At 33.9% G+C, this 16,874-nt stretch overlaps 1 protein-coding gene across 1 annotated transcript in view; it reads left to right on the top strand.

Moving 5' to 3' along the window:
- The window catches only part of CPS1 (carbamoyl-phosphate synthase 1), a 117,699-nt gene that overhangs the window by 34,682 nt on the left and 66,143 nt on the right, over positions 1–16,874 (top strand). The window contains exons 10-19 of the mRNA XM_011358665.1: positions 283–421; positions 1,054–1,131; positions 2,333–2,431; positions 4,040–4,135; positions 7,489–7,678; positions 8,667–8,824; positions 10,320–10,448; positions 13,244–13,388; positions 14,739–14,949; positions 16,313–16,511. Of these exons, the coding sequence (XP_011356967.1) occupies positions 283–421; positions 1,054–1,131; positions 2,333–2,431; positions 4,040–4,135; positions 7,489–7,678; positions 8,667–8,824; positions 10,320–10,448; positions 13,244–13,388; positions 14,739–14,949; positions 16,313–16,511 (1,444 nt within the window). The remainder of the gene's footprint in view (positions 1–282; positions 422–1,053; positions 1,132–2,332; positions 2,432–4,039; positions 4,136–7,488; positions 7,679–8,666; positions 8,825–10,319; positions 10,449–13,243; positions 13,389–14,738; positions 14,950–16,312; positions 16,512–16,874) is intronic.

The raw sequence follows: 16,874 nt of genomic DNA, 5'->3' as shown, positions 1-16,874 counted from the left end.
TTTTGTTATAAGTGCAGTTCCTTCTTTTCTAAAACTGATTATAGAAGTTTAATAAACCTGATATTTCACACACAAAACAAACCTTCCTGAATTAATTTTTGTTGCTAAAATTATTTGGATTAACAATCTGTGTCTTTTCTCACAGAGTAATTTTCACTGGTAACTTTCAAATTTAATAGTTTTTTTTCTTGCTCACTGTTTTACAACAAATGCATTTATAGTCCTCTCTTCATTTTTCCTCCTCCCTCTTCTTTTTTTCTCTCTTTTTTTTTTTCTTTTCAGAGGGCAGAATCAGCCTGTTCTGAATGTGACAAATAGACAAGCTTTTATTACTTCTCAGAATCATGGCTATGCCCTGGAAAACGCCCTTCCTGCTGGCTGGAAGCCACTTTTTGTGAATGTTAATGATCAAACAAATGAGGTAAGCGCTCTCAACAAACCTGTTTAGTTGGCGATGAGAGATGGAGAGCTTTTAATATTCTGTTATACAGACACCTTTCTTTTGTTTATGTGGGTTATTTGGGGTATGTGTATATGAAAGAACTTTTTTTATAGGTTATGTCCCATAGCCCTCTGCTTTTTAAAAAGTCATTTCTCTCTGTCTTATTCTCTCATCAGTTGACTCATTAAGGTCCACTTTTTTTGTGGTTAATCAATGACTGTCTTAACATATTCATTGTTAATGGGGGATAGGTGGAGATCTGTTTAGATCTAGGCTGTGGGTCTCTGGGACTAAGCACTGAGGTAGACTTTGAGAATGCCATTGGAGAAGTAATTTAGGAGTTGAAGATAAGAAGAGAATTTGGGTTTATGCTGAACAGAGTTCAGAAGAGCCCCAAAGGCTATAAACCAAACCAGTTATTTTTATTAAGGGAATTGCATTTGATTGAGTCTTCTTTGGCCTATTTTTATTAGTACTGTTAGTTCTTTGAATGTTCTAAAGTATTTAACTCAGGTTTTTAATTTGAGCTTTATTGTCCACTGAATAATACATAGCCTTGGTTGACATTCATTGTTATAGAAGGAATTTCTTCCCGTTTCTTATTCCTTTAGGGGATCATGCATGAGAGCAAACCCTTCTTCGGTGTGCAGTTCCACCCAGAGGTCAGCCCAGGGCCAACAGACACTGAGGTATGTCAGAAAGAAGGGGCCTATTATATACTTAATTTTTAAAAAAATAAAAAATGTATTTATGTGGAAACTCGAGAAACCGAAATAATCATCCTAGATGATCTTGGTATAGAACATTCTTAAGAAGGGTGCTGTGATAACACATGTATTGTGTTAAAATTTTCACATGAATATCATGGAGGAAATTTTTATCTCTTTTTTTTTTTTAATTTAAAGCTGGGAAAGCCCTTAAGAAACCCAATGCAATGCTATTTTTATTTCAATCATTATCATTCTAATATATTTAGTTCTGAAATTTACAATTGTACTATGCAAATGAATTCCCTCTTGCTCTCTCATTCTCATAACTGAAATGAAATTTTAATCCTCCATCTGTGACTTCACAAAATCCCTATGGCAACTGGTTGTATAGTCATGAAGAGAAAATAAACAGCAGCAGAAAAGAAGATGGGCAGGAGCCTGGGGGAGGAGAGAGGGCATACATGCACATACCCATGAGTCAGATGGCTTAAGAGAAGAACCATAAGAAATTCTTAGAGTTTTGTTTACAATTTAATATTTTAATTTTTTTGGTGTGTGAGCTTTTTGTTCAATGTTCAAGGACATTTTTGCAAAATAAGAGCTTGCAGTGACTCTCTGAAAAGTCTGGTAGTCTGGTATGACTCCATCTCTCACACCCTAGGGCCTCTGATAGTAATGTTGACAATTCTACCTGGTTAGCACATACTCTCAGAGAAAACACTTCCTTCTTCCTGCCTCCCTCCCTCCCTCCCTCCTTCCTTCCTTCCTTCTTCCTTCTTCTTTTTTCTTTCTTCTTCTTCTCCTTTTTTTTTTTTTTTTTTATAACCAGAATTTTTTTTAGAGGAAGAAAGTGATTCATAATTAAGAGGCTGAAAACTTGACATTCTCAGAAGGCATTATCTGAAATGTTCATTGTCTGCTGAAAATTTTCTTTTATGGGATTTGATATAAGCAGTTAAAAGTATTTCTTTGATCTATTTAGTAGTAAATATTTAGTTTTGCCAAACTTAGCCAAAAAACCAACCAAACAAAAAACAACTCCAAAACGAATAATGCCTAGAAATACTTATCCTAAAAAATTGTTTATCTAAAGTTGAAATTTAACTAGGCACACTGTGTATTGTATTTGGCAGCCTTATGAGTTTTGAAGCTTCTAACTAGTTGGTTCTATTTTTTCTAGTACCTGTTCGATTCCTTTTTCTCACTGATAAAGAAGGGGAAAGGTGCCACCATTACATCGGTTCTACCAAAGCCAGCCCTAGTTGCATCTCGAGTTGAGGTCCGTATAAGTGGGCTTCTTTTTGACTTAATGTATTTTGGATTTTCTCTATCATGTGATGATATTTTTAAGTGAATATGTAAACCTTTTTAATGCCTCTGAAAGATGATTAGTAATATTGTTATCTCTCTCATTTTGGCATCTAATTATTTGGTTTGTTCTTGATGTTCATTGGAATTTTTATGTTTTGACTTAAGATCTTATCTTTTAAAGTTTACTTCTAGAATATTTGTAATAAAATAATGTAATAAAAATGGTTTAATTTTTAGAATTTGATATTTTAGTTTATTACTGAATAAGCTGTGGTCCTGTATGTTTGAGATATAGAATCATTATAGATGATAGAATTTTTTGTTTCAACTAGGATTATTATTAAACACCATGAATGGAATACTATTTGCCTCTAAAGAGCAAATGGATAATGATTAATATAACTTGAATTCTTCTATGTTTGAATGAATGTGTGTTTTAATATAGGTTTCTACCCACTTATTTTATAGCTAAACCACACACATACCTATACCACTATTATATAAAATTTGGAAGGATGTATGTGTATTTTTAACCATATGTATATATTTTACGAACAAAAAGAATTGATTTATATGTTTACATGCAATAAGTTGAATTAGATGGTTTGAGAATTTCCATGACAGCCTCTTCTCCTGAGATGAAGAGATTGGAGATAATCCAGATGATCAATGTGGATTCTAACTGTGGGTTCTTGGTAATGAAAGAAGCTGTGTACTGAATAGGGGTTTTTTCAGAATATCAACTTACGGTCTTCAGATGTTTTTTATTTTTTATGGTGAAGGAAAAGGCATAATTTGGGATTCTACAGTGATTCTCATATAGTAGGCACCCAATACATATTTATTGAAGCAAACCAAGTTTTCCAAGTCCTTGTATCCTGCACCAAGAATATCTTTCTCCTCTGAATGAATTGGCAGTTATGGCTCAAAAATAAAAATTATTATTATTTGCTTGAAATCATATATACAGTTTGTATGAGTATGTTGCCACATACAGTTTATTGCCATGAGTATGATCATTTTTTAAAATTATATTATCTGTAAATATTTCTGGCACTGAGCTAAGTAAAGGAAAGGCAAAATGTAAACCTGAAGGTGTACCCATGTCCCTTTGCCTATGTTTCTTTTCTTTTGATCAGTTAAAGAAGGCCCAGAGGCTTGTTTGTTTTTTATGCCCATCCTTTGTCCAGAAAAAAAACACATAGAATATTGAATGTAATACACTTAGTAAATTAATTTTTGGAAATTTCTGTCTAAAAATTGTATATACACATATAGATATATGTATTTACACACATACATTTATGTAGTTATTTTTAGATATTTGTATGTATTTAAATAAAATGTAAACCTCTTCTGAAACTTTTTTACTTCCATGAAAAAAATTTCTTGATCTTTGGAAATTGCTTTGAGATTAGAAATGTTTAAATTGTGAGTCTTTTTACTCATACATTATATATTTTCAAAAAGTACTTTAAATGACCACATAACCTAGATAATATAGTTTGTCTTTTCTACTCTTGAATATGCCTTATTTTCCCATCTTAATGATAACAGCTGTGCCATTTGCTTACAGGTTTCCAAAGTCCTTATCCTAGGATCAGGAGGTCTGTCCATTGGTCAAGCAGGTGAATTTGATTACTCGGGATCTCAAGCTGTAAAAGCCATGAAGGTGAGAGAATATGATCTTTGCTAGAATTAATATACTCCCTTTAATGAGTCTAATTAGTATTGTATAATTTAGATTTATGATACTACTTCTTTTCAAAGTCATTATAATTAATTTCCTTAACTATTTCTTACACATCTTATATTAAAGGGAGTTTGATTACAGACGAGATTTTTAACTTTCTCAAATGTGCATACCTGGAAATTAAGGTTAGATTAGTCTTCAAAATTATCTACATTATCACCTATTTATATTGAAAACATATAAAGACACAATTATAGATGTTGCTCATCCCTTTCGAGGTAGTGAGCTTTTAAAATATAATTGTCTTTTGAGTGAAAGAGGGAATTTGGGTGTCCTTGGTGCTCTAAAGTACTTCAAATCTTCTACAGGATGCTTCAGGCATCTTTGTGGTTGAAATGGGAAGACCTAGTTGGTGAAGCAAAGGCAACAATGCCTTCTATTCAAGCTTTATTAGATACTGTCACTAGGGGACCCAACTGTGACTTGGATTGGATGAACTACTAGGGTGGATTTTGAAGTGGAAAAGATTTTATACCTAAATTGGGAAGAACATTCTCCTTATTTCTCCCTATTCTTCAAATTCTCTTTAGAGCTCAACACTTATCATAGTAAAATAAATCTTTAGAAAAAATTCCATTGTATATGCAAGGTATTTCTATTAAAAAAAAAAAAAGCTAGCTTGGCTTCTCTTTGGTATCCTGATGTCCCTGGATAGTCCCCATTTTGGTCTTAATCAGGTGATCCAGAGGCAATATGAACTCTCTGTGACCTTGCCTCAGGCTTTGCAGTGGAAAGCCATTCGCCTGAGGCCTGGCTAGGAGAGAGAAACATAGGGAAGGCTGCAGGAGACTAGAACAAGAAACACGGGACACAGTTGGCCATTTTTTTTAAACCTTTTGTTTTATTCAGTATTCTATGTACAAAGATGCTCATCTGACAGATACCCACTGAAAAGATGTAGAACACAGCTCCCAATGACCTTACTCTTCTTCCCATTTGTTTTTATTTTTTAATACTCTGCTCCATATTCACATGGGTGTTCACACACATGCACGCATGTATTTTCTGTATTTTTTCAAATAACACTTTATTGTATTTTGATTTAATTTATCTTTAGATAGATAGTTAGTTGATGTCCAATGGTTTAGATTGGTTAGGATATAATCTAAGCGTGCTGTGAGTTTAGAACACATTTCATTAGCATACAATTTTTTTCATCCTATTTGGTAGTTTTATAAAGAATTAATATTTTTGTAGCTTGTTTTTTTATGTACTTAAACATTTATTAGGTGAAGTTATATGTTTTAAACAAAGAAAAGGAATTATTAGATATAATATTGTAATAAATGAGGAGGGTTATAGGGATGATTTCTATAGTAGAAAGACCTGTAACTTCTGTTTGTGATATATTCTTAGTTTGCACTCAATTCTTTAAATTCCAACTTATATTTTAAATGCATTTGCTTATCTGTATGTACCTATTAAATATTTTGCTAATACATGTAACACTCTTTTAAAAACAATTCCTTAAAGTCTTGAGAGATGACTCATATTGAGAAAAGGGAATAGGATTTGAATCATAAGACATGAATTAGAATCTTAATTTTTGCTCTTGTCAGTTATATGATCTTTGATAAGTCATTTAACTATTGAATCTCAATTTTTTTATCTGTAAGATAGAAATTTCTCTTGTAGTCATGGTATAAAAATAAAATAAATTAATAAAAAGAGTACATTACAAGTTTTAAGGCTCTATTTGAATGTAAAGTAGTATGAGATCATTTAATTTTTTATTTAGATCTTCTCCCCAGGATATGTAGGGCTTTCAAGGATGATTTTTATACTTTCATCTGAATATTTTTTTGATTTTTTTAGAAGGGTTTAAAATTTACATGCTAATAGGTAAAATAATTAGAACCATCTGGCCATATTTTATAATTGTTATTTTGCTGAGTGTTACCCCCATCCTGGTTTATAAAGCTATTATCCTAAGTAGCCTACTTGAAGAATTATTTTGGTGGTCTCTCCAGATGTCAGGAATGAGATAGGGCTATGAGTACCTTCATACACACATATACACACATAAATTTTTATTTTATTTTGCCATATGGTCATTTTCTTTTTATACGATATGTATAAACAGTTGTATAATGCTCTTTGTTAAAGCACTATTGCAGTCATGAAAATCTTAAAAAGAAAAAAAAAATGCAAACCAACAGAAGGCCTCAGTGCTTCCAGCAAGAAGAGAACACATTATCCTGCATTTTAAATGTGTATTGAATTTGTTTTCCGACAAACATTAGCAATTTTAATGTTACCTCTAGTTCCATTTTCTATTTTACTCATTAAAAATTTTTTTGGAATATTGTGTTCTTTTAAGGTTGATTGAGCTGTAAAGTTCAGTAGTACAGTAAGTCCTCACTTAACGTAGTTACTAAGTTCTTGGAAATGCAGCTGTAAGCAAAACAATGTATAATGAAACCAATTTTACCGTAGGCTAATTGACATAAACAAGAGTTAAGTTACTACGGCATTTTTCTGGTCACAAAAACATCACCAAATTTATAAATAAAGACCCTGAACACTTTTAATATTAAACATTAATGTGAGCTATACCAACATTTAAGAAAGATTAATAAAAACAATTAAGATAATTATAGTTATTTTCCCATCCTCTTATTCTACCCAGGGTCATGGGTGGCCAGGGCTTCTCCCAGCAGCTCAGGTCACAAGTCAGGACTCAATCCTGGACAGGATGCCGTTGCTTTAGAGGGCCTCTCTCCCCCAAACCCACTGTCACTCACACTAGTCCAATTTAGACACGCCAGTTCGTATCACGTGCACATCTTAGAATTGTAGGAGGAATATGGAGTGCCCAGAGAAAACTCATGCAGACATGGGAAGAACGTGAAAACTCCACACAGTTGGTGGTCCCAGCCAGGAATCAACTTCTTTTTCCCTTTAATGTTATAACAATATGACTTGAAACAAAATGCTGTTATTTGAGGACCTGCTATATTTGTGGATATCTAGTCAAATTCTATAAAAATCATCTCCAGGTTTGCTTGATACCTCCTGTGGCAAGGAATTCAGGATGATCCTCATGAGACAGGCAGGTCTTTTTGGATAATTTTATTTTCAAGCAGTTTCTTCCTTCCTTTCACCAAATGTTTGGTTTCCTTTTAACTTCCATTCACTAGTCCTATTACTAATCTCTGCAGCCCACGGAATAACCTAAAAGATTTGTTACCCAAAAATGCTCTTCATTGGAATATGGTAACTATCTTCTTTAGACCATATATTCAAATTCTGGATTCTTTTGTTTCTTTCAGGAAGAAAATGTCAAAACGATCCTGATGAACCCAAACATTGCATCAGTACAGACCAATGAAGTGGGCTTAAAGCAAGCAGATACTGTTTACTTTCTGCCCATCACCCCTCAGTTTGTCACAGAGGTCATCAAGGCGGAACGGCCAGATGGATTAATTCTAGGCATGGGTGGCCAGACAGCTCTGAACTGTGGTGAGTTCTTTTAAGTTTAATTGCAGAATTTTGGCCCATGCACTTATGTATATTTTTTGTTCAAATCCACTTAACAATTGTGCCATGTATATTTTTAAAAGTTTTTCTCTAATATGTGAGGAAGCATTTAGCAAACAGCCTCCTGAAAATGTCATATGATGAATATTACTGGTTTATTTCACAGAACAGCTGAGGGACATAAAGAAACCTTTTGCTTTAATGCACTGGGGTGGCCAAGTAGGTTTCTTGGATCTCCCTCCTCCATCCCAGGATATCGCTTTTCTCTGTTAGCGGTGAAGCCCTGAGAACTATTATGCATGAAAAATGAGAATTAATATTGATTAAGTGTTCTGTGCTCTTATTTCTCAGCCCTGTAGCATTTGACTTTCACGATTATTTTCATGATAACATAGATCAGTCTCTGACATCCTTCATGCATCTGCTGAGTCTAATTCTCCATCCTCTTTAAAATGCTTCAAACTTTTGGAACTAAATCGTGAATGAGAATATTATTAGCTAGTTGGGGTAAGGAGTTGGTGATGTAATTTGCATGACAAATATAAGATTTAGCTAAAGTTAGATGGCAAGTTAGTAAAAATACAAATAATTTTGATGATTTTTAACCCAGATAGATACCCATATCACTGGGATTACTTAAATAAAAGAATCTCATTATAGGAATGGACATTAGAAGGTAAGGAAATAAACTCAAATCTTAAGGCTCACTCTAATCTTATGACTTTTATTAATGAAGATAATGAAAATCACTTGGAAAAAGTGGTGATATAATAACAGTAAGTTTGGCAAAATATTTAATTAGAATATCTTCAGAAATTTTATTTCAATTTTTTTTTTTTTGTCCTAAGTGCAGTTCTGTTGTGCACTGTGGTGGCTTCTCAGAGTTAATTTGAAAATTTTAAAAATTCTTATTAAAGAAGACATAAGAGTTTGAGATTTTAAAAACTGATTATATTTGGTTCTTTTATAGGAGTGGAACTATTCAAGAGAGGTGTACTCAAGGAGTATGGCGTAAAAGTCCTGGGGACCTCAGTTGAATCTATCATGGCAACAGAAGACAGGCAGCTCTTCTCGGACAAACTAAATGAGATTAATGAAAAGATTGCTCCGAGTTTTGCAGTGGAATCGGTAAGAAACTTTTGTTTTGGAGAAAGAAGGCCATCATTTGTCTTGCATTATAGGGAGAGTGGTTTGTAATGCCTAAAATGATATTTAAAATTATACATATACTTGTATATATGTATGTTCTTCCAGAAATGTGTTAGTATCTCAGATGTTATGTATTAATTGCAACAATCAATGCTGAAATGTTAGAGGTAGGTATTAATATTTATAAAAGAAATAAGCATAAACCCAGAGAAGGGGTTTATCAATGCCACTGAATTTCAAATCTCCTGAGTTAAAACTAAGAACCATATCAACTTGAAATGTCGAAGTAATTTTTACCTTCTTCCCATGATCAGTCACACATCTTGTATGTGTGAATGACCTGCAAATGGGAAATGACTGGATTTAAATTTTCTTATTAGAATGGAATAAACATTTCTAAATGAAATTTTCTAGAAAAAAGCCATTGGATCTAATAAGTAAGATTTGTAACTGAGAAACCTGTGGCTTAGTTGTTGGAAGAAGATAGATTATTTTGCATTTCCATTAGTCATTTTCCATCATATCCTGTGCCTCTTTATAGGCACCAGGAAGAAGTCAGCTTTCTGTACATCTGTTTTTGCTCCCGACTTTATTCTCAATTTCAGGCATATAGTCAGTAGAGTTGGGGGTTCTGGAGGCAGTTTTTGATGGAACTTCCCCTTTGAAGAATAGGCAAATCCTTAGGAATAAGGCAAGTATTGCTGGGGCTACTGAAAATGAACTATGTATGTTTCAGAAAAGAATGCTGTCAAGAACATACCATGTTACAAAGCTGTCAATCAGGAAAAATCCCAGGATAGTGCTGCTGAACATTGGAAAGCTCCTGCCATTTATTTATTCTTTCATTGCCAGATTTAATTATGTCCTTGCTTCTTCCGGATGAGAAACAGGCATATGGGAAAGGTGTAATTACATTCCCATTGGTAGTGTAATATTATTCCATGACAGAAAAATATAACCACCATATGTTGTATTCTGCAAGTTAAAAAAAAAAAAAAAAATCCAAGCTTCTGGGACTATTTTTTGACCGAACTTGAAAAATGAATAATCTCTTTATGTAATATTCCTAGTGGCTTGTTGCAATAATACTTAGTTTCAGCAGTAGAAAATCTTGTTTCCTTACGAGATGCATGAAGACTTTTAAAATGAATTAGAAAATTCAGTATGGCACCCATTCTCAAATTAATGATGATTATTTCAGCTTTGGCTATTGTTTTTTTTTTTTAATGCTAAAACAAAACTTACCACAAAGGGATAAAAAAGAGCCTTCATTAAATATTTTAAAAAGTCCTAGAATTTTACTAAAAATTTGTAAAACACCACTTGTTTTTAAGAAGGAGATGGGACAATAATAGAACATTTCCATAGTCATTCTCCTCAAACTGATTTATCTGAATTACCAGATTCTCTTGGTATGATCTTTACAGCTAGTGTGGTTGGCTTTTAAATTTTGAATCCTTGTTCTTTTTGACAGATTGAGGATGCACTGAAGGCAGCAGACACCATTGGCTACCCAGTGATGATCCGTTCTGCCTATGCCTTGGGTGGGTTAGGCTCAGGCATCTGTCCTAATAAGGAGACCTTAATGGACCTCAGCACAAAGGTATGTATGTTCATAGACCAAATTCTTACCAACTAAGACAACTGACTTGACATACCCTTTCAACTAGAAAAAGTGATATAGACAAGAAACAACCTTTTCTCTACTTATTAAATCATTGTCGTGTTCTTTAAAAGTATTGTCCAAAAGATGACACCTTTGAAAGGGAAATATAGTGCAATTATCTATACTGGAATACAGCATTAATGCAGATAGTCCTAGGTAAACTGATGGTGATTCTACCTAAAGGTCCATCTTTGTTGTACTGTCTACTGATTTCAATGCTATGAAGTCAATCCAATTCCATCTTCCCGTGCTTCAAAATCTGCTCTAAAGCACCCATAATGCTAAAATACATTTTAGTGGTTAAAAAAAAAAACGAATATAATGTCCCATTTTTTCTTTATTTTTTTTTGAAATAATATGATATAAAATGACATCCAGTAAGTGAAACAAAACACATTGAGTATTTTAACTTTACCTCAAATTCAGGTATTTAAAATGTATAAACCTCTTAGTAACATAAATGGGTAAGCTCTTTGCCACTTGTCATACACATATAGGCAAAAATGAGATTCGAGTGTTTATAATTTATTTCCTATCAGAACAACTTTATCATATTAATGAATACTTCTTTTCTTAAGTATTAAAGGAAAAAATTAAAAGGAGAAAGTTATAGTATGATCCAAAAAATAAATTAGAGATTAACTCAGAAAACGTGCTTCATGAAAGCAGAGGGCTTTGCCTATACTTTATTTCCACAGACTAGAACAGATCCTGGCAATCAGTCCTGGGGAATCTGTAAGTGCTTGTTGAATGAATGACGGTATGTACAGGCAAGAGGCCCATGTAGGTTACATGGCAGTCAGGGAAGTGAATCTGACAGAATATTGTGAGGGTTATTTTGGGGAGTGCTGAGTAAATAGCCCGAGTACAGCATGTAGCTTTATCATTACTTACTTTTTGGAGTAAAACAAAAAGGACCTTTTTTTTGGCGGAGGGGCCTTCAATTGATGGAGGATGTTGAAAACAAATAAATAAAATTAAGTATATTTAAATAACTGCAATGACAAACTTACATGTAAACAACTTGGATTTAATTTTTTTAAAGTCGCTAAAACAAACCAAAAAAAGTGAAACGTATCTAATATAGATGTTTCTTGTTTCCATTATGGACTTTTGAATCGTGTATTTAAAGAAAAAACATGTTTATAGCAGTATAAAAAATTTTTTCACTCTAGCATATTAGATGTTCCAATGTTTTGAATATTAACATTAATATTATTATTGCTTTCAATAGTGACAATGTGTACTTATTCTCTATTAAAATTTATATATATTTATAATATAAAAACCCATCTGAATACTGGATTGTCTAAAAAATTTACAGTGAAGACAATTTGGAATGAAATAGTTTTTAATTATTTATATTCCTCTAAAATAATCAATAGATCACTGAAATTCTTTGTTGTTGAAAAACCTACCTTTCCTTGAGAATAATTACCCATATGATTATATCCTAAATGACCCATATTCTCTTGAGATATATTGAGCACCATTTAAAACTGCGTTAACTCATCTGCATCCCTAAATTAATCTTTTATACAAAATCTGAGATTTGAAAGAGGTAAAAGAAGCTGAGGCAACAGGCAAGGCTCATCTCAATTGTTCCTATGCCCAAATATACAGTCTACTCCATTAGAATGCCAAAAGCTTTCCCAAATTCGTAACCTTTGTTTCCCGGATTTCTTCTTTTAGCAGGCAATTCCAATGACAAATTAGTCATTATTAAGTTGTTAACAGAGTTCCTAACCACTTTAAAAACTTCATCATGGGCAGCTGTGGGGACTAATAGGCGACATTTCAATTGTACATGTTGCAGCCTGTGGTATTGACTGAGGTTAAAAAAAATAGTGTTGAGACACAAAAACTTACATTGAGTTATTTCATTTTACTGCTTGCAATAATTTGAAAAAAATTAAATTACTTTCCCCAGTTGCTTTCTCTTCTTTTTACTGCCATCACAAATCAACTACATTAAGAGACAAGGGACATTTCTGTATTGGGTTTTCAGCCACCAGATGTCCTAAGGTCAGAGACTGCCTCTTTCATATTTTGAGTTCAGTTCTACCTACTGGTGAGTACTCAGTAAATATGAAATGATAATTATACTAATTCATATCTGTTTAATCAGGCACACATGATATATGACTCAGAGTACTTAAGCACTTAGGCAGTGATTGACCATAATAATAGTCTCATATGATTCTTCTAATTCCCAAGTTTCGTATGCTATCTTGGCTAACTGTTTACAACCATCATCATCTCCTTTCTTCTCCTCATCAACATCAACTGACTTTTACTGTGAATGTCACTGTACGAAGCACCCTCAGCTATTTTAGAGAAAGCCAGAGTCTTTAGACTTATTTTTCTATATTTATTCACTTATCACATTTTCTGGTTTCACAGAAGCCTAGCTGCTGAAATAATTTCATTTCCCTCTGCCTGATTGCTCAATTATTTTCTCTTTTTCCTAAATTAGTTTGATTTAATGTCATATCAGCACTTTGAATGGCAAGCCTCAATAATGTAAATCAAGCATATTCACTGCAGGATGCTATTCCTAGTGCCTCACTGATTTTCTGACACATTGTGCCTTCTGGAGAGTAGAGGAGGATGGGGACTAGACTTGAGGCTTTGGTGCTGACCAGGAGTTAGGTCAGGGCATTCTGCCAAACATCCACGTTTAAACCAGTGCCTTTTCTTACTCTTTGATATCTTTTGTCACTGATTTTCAGGCCTTTGCTATGACCAACCAGATTCTGGTGGAAAGGTCAGTAACGGGTTGGAAAGAAATAGAATATGAAGTGGTCCGAGATGCTGATGACAATTGTGTCACTGTCTGTAACATGGAAAATGTTGATGCCATGGGTGTTCATACAGGTAGGCAAAGAATTTTCAAGAATTATAGTAATGCCATTGGCTCATGTCTCTGATGGCCCATAGCAGCCTTTATTAAATTCTTTTCTTTAAATTACCATTCTTAGCTGTCAGTGATAAACTTTTACATACATGTAGTCTTTTATAGTATTGAATATACTCTCCCATGTAATTTGATCTTCATAAAAACCTTATGAAGCAAGGCAGATGTTATTATCCTGATTTCATTTGAGAAATATAAGCAATATAGTGAAGGTAAAATCTATAGGACTTGGTGTTGAGAAGTAAGGAGTGAGGTTAAGAAGGCTTAAAGTAGACTGGGGTGTTAATCACCAAGCGAATGGGAAAATAGCCACGAGTTATAGAAATAGATTTCTTAGGAAAGGAAACTAGTTAGACTACAGTGCAAAGATGGTGACTTAGGACTTAGAAATGCTAAATTTGAGGTATAGGTGGAACTGTCCAAAAGAGGGTAAAGAACGTGGAACCGGAATTCAAGATAAGGGGATAGAAATAAAGAAGTGGATACAAAGTCATTTTAAGTCATTGGTATAAAAGAAATAATTGAAGCTGGAAGCATATAGTTAAGTATTTAAGGACATAGACTTGGAAAGAAAGAGAGTAGAGTTAAGGGCTGAACTTTGGGAAACATTTAGATTTACAGGGCAGGAAAAAGGAAGATTTGGTGTTGAAGAAAAAGAAGGGAGTGATAGGAAGAAAACCAAGGGAGTAGAGTACTAAGTAAGCCCATGCAAGAAAATATTTCATAAAAGAGCTTTAGTTGTGGATGTATTAAATGCTTTGAAAGGTCAAGAATGAGGTTTTAATATGGCTTTTGGATGTTCAAGAGGACAGTTTCAATACGAAGTTGATGTCAGCCATATTGAAAAGAATTATATGGCAATGAATGATAGGAAGAATTTGTCATGTTAAGAATGCAAGATGGTTCTTATGGTTTTCTGGAAATGTTAGGGAAAGTTTGGGTAAGTTTGGGTAAAGAGGAGATGATATTTTCTAGAAGGAAGAACTTGAGAGAAAGAGATAATTCGAGATGAAGAGAAGGACAATTAAAGAAGTTAATGTCACTTCAGTAAGTAAATGACTTAAGCCTTCACAGCTAGATGAACTTGGAAATCGTTAGAGGAATTTCTGTAAATGATGTGATAGGATAATACAGGTAAAGAAGAATCAGATGAAATAATACCTGATATTCCTTTTATGTATTACCTTAAGGTAATTCTTTTCTCAACAAACCCTTAGACTGTTCTGTCTTGGATCCCACAACTAGGTTAAGTCACTAAAGTTGGTTATTTAGGTATGCTATCAAATAACAAGAGCTGCTTGGATGTACAGGTGATTCAGTTGTTGTGGCCCCTGCCCAGACGCTCTCCAATACGGAGTTTCAGATGTTGAGACGTACTTCAATCAATGTCGTTCGCCACTTGGGCATTGTGGGTGAATGCAACATTCAATTTGCCCTTCATCCTACCTCGTTGGAATACTGCATCATTGAAGTGAATGCCAGACTGTCTCGAAGCTCTGCCCTGGCCTCAAAGGCTACTGGGTAAGACTGTCAGTTTGCACATTCTTCACAGAGAGAGTTGGAAAATTGAGAGTGAAGACTGCTACACTTACAAACTATCACCCCCGTTTCTGTATGCTGGCTTCAGATCTTTTAGGACCCTAAGAATTTGGTTATTAATGAGCTTGATGCCAGATTGAGGCAAATAGTATTGCTAGCTGGCTTTGTTTGCTGGCTAATCGGAAACTAATGAAGATCTGGGTGGTCAAAAGAGGCTGAGAAAAATCTGCTTCTTAATTATACTTTGCAGATGTTCTTTAAAAGTGCAGATTAGTCCTTAATTTTAATCCTCAACTGGCTTCTTCAGGTGTAGCAAATGATAGACAAATAATATAGTTTACTTGACTCAAGCGTTCAATACACATTATTTTAGCAAAACTCGACAAGACCAAACGAACAATGTACGGTTTTTCTATTGGTAAATGTTGCAATCAAATAAATAATTTTGCTATCCATTTAACATCTGCTAGGAAGCATACCTGGAGGGGAAATTAATTAATACCTTTTGTTTCTATTAATAAATTTCACACGTGGCATTTAAATTATATGGCATTTAAATGAACAAAATATTTACCTCTAAAGATTTTTTTATGTAGTTACTCAATGTTGCATGGACTGGCAGAGGGCATGTTGCCTGAGGCAAGAGTCAAGGGACCTGAGTTCTTCTGTTTCTTCTACTGACTGTGACTTTGGACACATCACTTATTGTCTCTATCAGTTTCTTCACCTATTAGGTGGGGGAGTTGTACTTAAGGACTCATACGTAATTCTATCATTCCATGAATTACTTTCTCAAATACAATTACCAAAATTGACATTCAAGAGGATAGTCAAGTTCCCAGAGTGTTAAGTTTGTAAGGAACCCGAAGTTCAAAGATAATTTGGAGACAGAGCAAGGACCTGAACTTGCGATGCCTACATTTTCTGATTATTATGTACCCCATAGTATCAGCTAACTCCACTGTCTTCCCAGGTGCAGACCTGTATATATTTTTTTCAAAAGAATATTTTGCAGATTCTTTTCTTAGTAGAGGTTTTACACAAGTGAGCACTTCACTTATCAAGGAAGCTATTGATTTTGGATCGAGGAGGCGAAGGTTGGGAATTGTAGCACTGCATCTCAGACATAGAGAATGAATTCTTCTGGAATCTGTGCCTCTATACTTTATCATGACACATTATTTTATAAGTGGCTATTAAATATTTATACAGAAAAAAATCAGATGTGCTTTATACTCTGATGTGGAATAATACTAGAATTTCTAAGAAGGATGAATTTATGTTTTGGGCTATTTTTAATACTTATTGCTGAGAGAAAAAAATAAATTTGTCTCTTCCTTTATAGCTACCCATTGGCATTCATTGCTGCAAAGATCGCCCTAGGAATTCCACTTCCAGAAATCAAGAACGTCGTATCAGGGAAGACGTCAGCCTGCTTTGAACCTAGCCTGGATTACATGGTTACTAAGGTTCCTCGCTGGGACCTTGATCGTTTTCATGGAACATCTAGCCGAATCGGTAGCTCTATGAAAAGTGTAGGAGAGGTGAGTTGTTGGTTTATTTTTTTATTTTGTCCTTGTTCTCAGTTATTTTGTCAAATTTTTAACACCGTTGTCTAGATACTAAGTTCTTGATTGGAATATATGTAGCAATTTCGTTTCCTCTCTAGTGTTTCCACATCTATCTGACTGTTAACATAAGGCATTTGTTACATGACCATTTAATGGATTGATTCTATGAGCATCCACACTTTCGAGCATTCTAAGAGTATTAAAAAGGAGGGGCCATATATGTGGGTATATAATATATACACATATGTAAAAACACATTCATATTTATATAACCGAATTGTAATATATGTTATAACCAAATCAAGAAAATAAAATGATATAAAAGAAAACATGGTG

The sequence above is a fragment of the Pteropus vampyrus genome, unplaced genomic scaffold, assembly GCF_000151845.1.
Source record: "Pteropus vampyrus isolate Shadow unplaced genomic scaffold, Pvam_2.0 Scaffold42, whole genome shotgun sequence".
NCBI classification, from domain to species: domain Eukaryota; kingdom Metazoa; phylum Chordata; class Mammalia; order Chiroptera; family Pteropodidae; genus Pteropus; species Pteropus vampyrus.
Note: the sequence above shows the minus strand (reverse complement) of the source record. Positions and strands in the feature narration are given on the sequence as shown.